The following is a 3,082-nucleotide window of genomic DNA, read 5'->3' as shown; positions in this document are numbered from 1 at the left end:
CGGGCCTCTAGTTAACATGATAACAATGAAGGAATTTGTGGTATCTGTCCTTGCGCTCAGGCACATTAGGTTGTGCCCCCAAGGGGTCCAGAAAAAGTGAAGTTACAAGTTACCCAGATATTTCAAGGATATGTGATTATAGATACAAAAAGACAGATAGGCTCAGTTAAGGTAAAGTTTGACCTTGTCATTGAAGATACCGGCCATAACTACCCACCATAACTACTTTTATTTAAAGCTTAATTTCAGACCATCCTTTGTGGTTACTTTAGGTCTCTGCGTTTGCAAGACTGCCATATAGGCCTTTCCTGAGCTTGTCAGTTTAGCATGTGGCCCCTTTCATCCACATTTGTATAATACCTAGCATTTTGTGAAATTTCAATGAGTACTAAGTAGTATGAATACTAACAATGCTTTGAGACCAACATTAAATTATTGATTCTCATGCTAATCCCATCTGTCAGGATTTTTATCACTTGACTTTAAAAATACTTGGTTTTAAAATAGCCTTGGCACTTTGTATGTTCAACAGCAGGTACCCCTTGATGTTTAGAACAGAAATGGTTCTAATGTGTCTCACCAAGAAATAAACCATTTGACCTTCTAAGTCTTACCAGGTTTTTTCTGATTTCTCCTTCACACTTTCCAGTTTTCTTTTTTGTGGTTGATATTTTCTGGAGTCCATGTATACTAGGGTAGGGAAAGGTAATGGTGTATACAAAGTAACCTTATGATAAAATTCAATGTGGAAGCTCCTTTACAATGGATAAAATTAATCTAGGCTAACCACTTTCTACTAGGATTTGTCCTTTGTAGGATGCCAGAATTGGACCCCTGAAATATCTCAGTAAACACTGTCAAAATCTATGTAAGTTAATAGGTATCTTCTGTATGTTGATCTATTTTTTTGGTGCGTATCCTATAAAAGTACATGTTGGCTTAGATATCAATGGCAAAATTAAACAACCTTTGGAATATCTGGTAATGAACTGGCCATAGAGGCAGAGCAGAAATGACTATACTTCTAGTCATAGACTTTCTCACAAGCTTTTACTATTAGATCTTCAACATAAATTTATTTATTTATTATTAACCAATGTCACTCCAATAAATTTAATAAAAATATTTACCCCTTGGAAAGAAGTCTGACCATCTGGTGGTTCAGAAGATGGGTACAGCTGTTCTATCTAGCTACCTCACAGTCAGAAATGTCCATATTAGCACTTTGTTTAATAGCTTTCTGTCAGTTAAAGTAGAAAATTGTTCTTTATTTTTTATGTTGTTTCTGACTTCTCAGTAATGTGCTAAATGGAAAAGTCAATATTCTTGAAATACGTAGTGTACAAATGAAGTTGTAAACACCCAATAAAGTCATTTTGTTATTTCTCTGTTCCTACAGAAACTCGACATATTGCATGAAAGTGTCAATGTCCTTGACTGTTGCAGAGAATGAATCAGGCCTGTGCTACAATAGCAGGATCCGCTACTTAGAAAAATCTGAAGTCACTAAAAGAAAAGAGATCTCCTGCCCAGACATGGATGACTTTAAAAAATCTGATCAGGAGCCTGACGTTGTATGGTATAAGGTAACTCAGCATGGTGTTAAATGCATTTTTTACCTTAAGTCAATAACTGGTTTATGGATAGGAAAAGGGAGAGATTTTATTTATATTTTTGGTATTAGATATTTTACTGAGAATTCAGCAGATCCATAATTAAATAATACAGAGCTATAAATTTTATATACCTCTGGTTTTCATGCACTTCCATCAGCAGGTGTCAGAAACAATCCCACCTTCTGCAACTGCTAAGCAATAAGTAAAATCTCCCTTCACTCCAATTAATGAGAGCAAATGGGAAGAGTTAAGATTTAAGAAAATATTTGAATGATGTAGAAATATGATTTACTATTAGGGACAAAGTCCATAATTACTAGTAATAGTACTTACAAAAAATAGCAACTGTTATCATGGTCTGCATTGTGAGAGCCACTGCAGTTAATGCAGAGGAGAAAAATGGGCCCAGTATAGGTTATTTCTTGAACACAAGAAATAACGTGTTTAGCTAGAAATAAAATTGAACAGAAGAGAGTTACATGAAGTATTTATTGAGGTGTGGCATGGGTAAGGAGCTGTGTCACTGGAACCTGGCAAGAGTGGTGTGGGCCTGTCCAGAGCTGTGGCCTTAGTGGCACATATGGACTGTGGCAGAGATAGGGATGTTGAGAAGGATAAATACTCTAACCCCTCTTAACGCCTGCCTTCCAGTTTCTTGCTAGTACTTCCCCCTCTCCTCAATGTGAACTCAAACAGAAATCAGAGGGCAAAACCAGGAGTTAGAATAAATAGTTTTCAGCTTCCCTGGTGATAAAGTAGGGCAGAGATTAGATTTAGGGGAAGAAGTAGAGAAATAACCTTACAATATTTAAGCTATGATAGTTTGACTGCTAGCCAGAGGCCCTGCAGTCCTATAATAGGACTGAGCAAACTCTACAAGCTCTGGGCCACAGTGGTTGAAACATGGTAGAGTTTTTAATATGATGACCAAGGAGGTTTTCTACATAGGTGTTGAAACAAAATATACATAAAATGTGTAATAGGTTGTTTCTATAGGATCTGACAGACCCTTAGTTCTTAGGGAAGCCTAAATCCTAACTCCTACAGCTGCCAGTGGTTTTACATTTGGAAGCCTTTCCATTTGACACCTGGAGAACTCAATAATAGATACCAAGAACATGTCCTGAACTAGAACTTCAAGCCTCTATGAGAATTGTCCTCCCCCTTTTATATTTTTTAAGGAAGATAAGATTCTCACAGGTAAAAGGAGCATGGATGTTATGTTAAGTGAAATAAGCCAATCTGAGAGAGACACATATAAAATGACCTCACTTATTCTTGGAATCTAATGAGCAAAATGAAATCACCAACAAAATAAGACCCAAAGCAGGGAAGCATGGAACAGATGGACATACCTCAATGTGGGGTTTGGGTGAACAAGAAGAGATAAACCAAAGGACTTATATACTTACTAGAGGCCCAGTGCACAAAAATTTGTGCACTCCGGGGGGGGGGGGCCCCCCACC

At 37.3% G+C, this 3,082-nt stretch overlaps 1 protein-coding gene across 1 annotated transcript in view; it reads left to right on the top strand.

Annotated features, from left to right (window-relative positions):
• IL1RAPL2 (interleukin 1 receptor accessory protein-like 2) overlaps window positions 1-3,082 on the top strand; it is a 1,356,387-nt gene that overhangs the window by 764,239 nt on the left and 589,066 nt on the right. Inside the window, exon 4 of the mRNA XM_005869867.2 lies at window positions 1,400-1,586. Within this exon, the coding sequence (XP_005869929.2) occupies window positions 1,400-1,586 (187 nt within the window). The remainder of the gene's footprint in view (window positions 1-1,399; window positions 1,587-3,082) is intronic.

Source organism: Myotis brandtii, unplaced genomic scaffold, assembly GCF_000412655.1.
Source record: "Myotis brandtii unplaced genomic scaffold, ASM41265v1 scaffold305, whole genome shotgun sequence".
Lineage (NCBI taxonomy): Eukaryota > Metazoa > Chordata > Mammalia > Chiroptera > Vespertilionidae > Myotis > Myotis brandtii.
The sequence above is the reverse complement of the archived record's forward strand: the minus strand, read 5'-3'. Positions and strand labels throughout refer to the sequence as shown.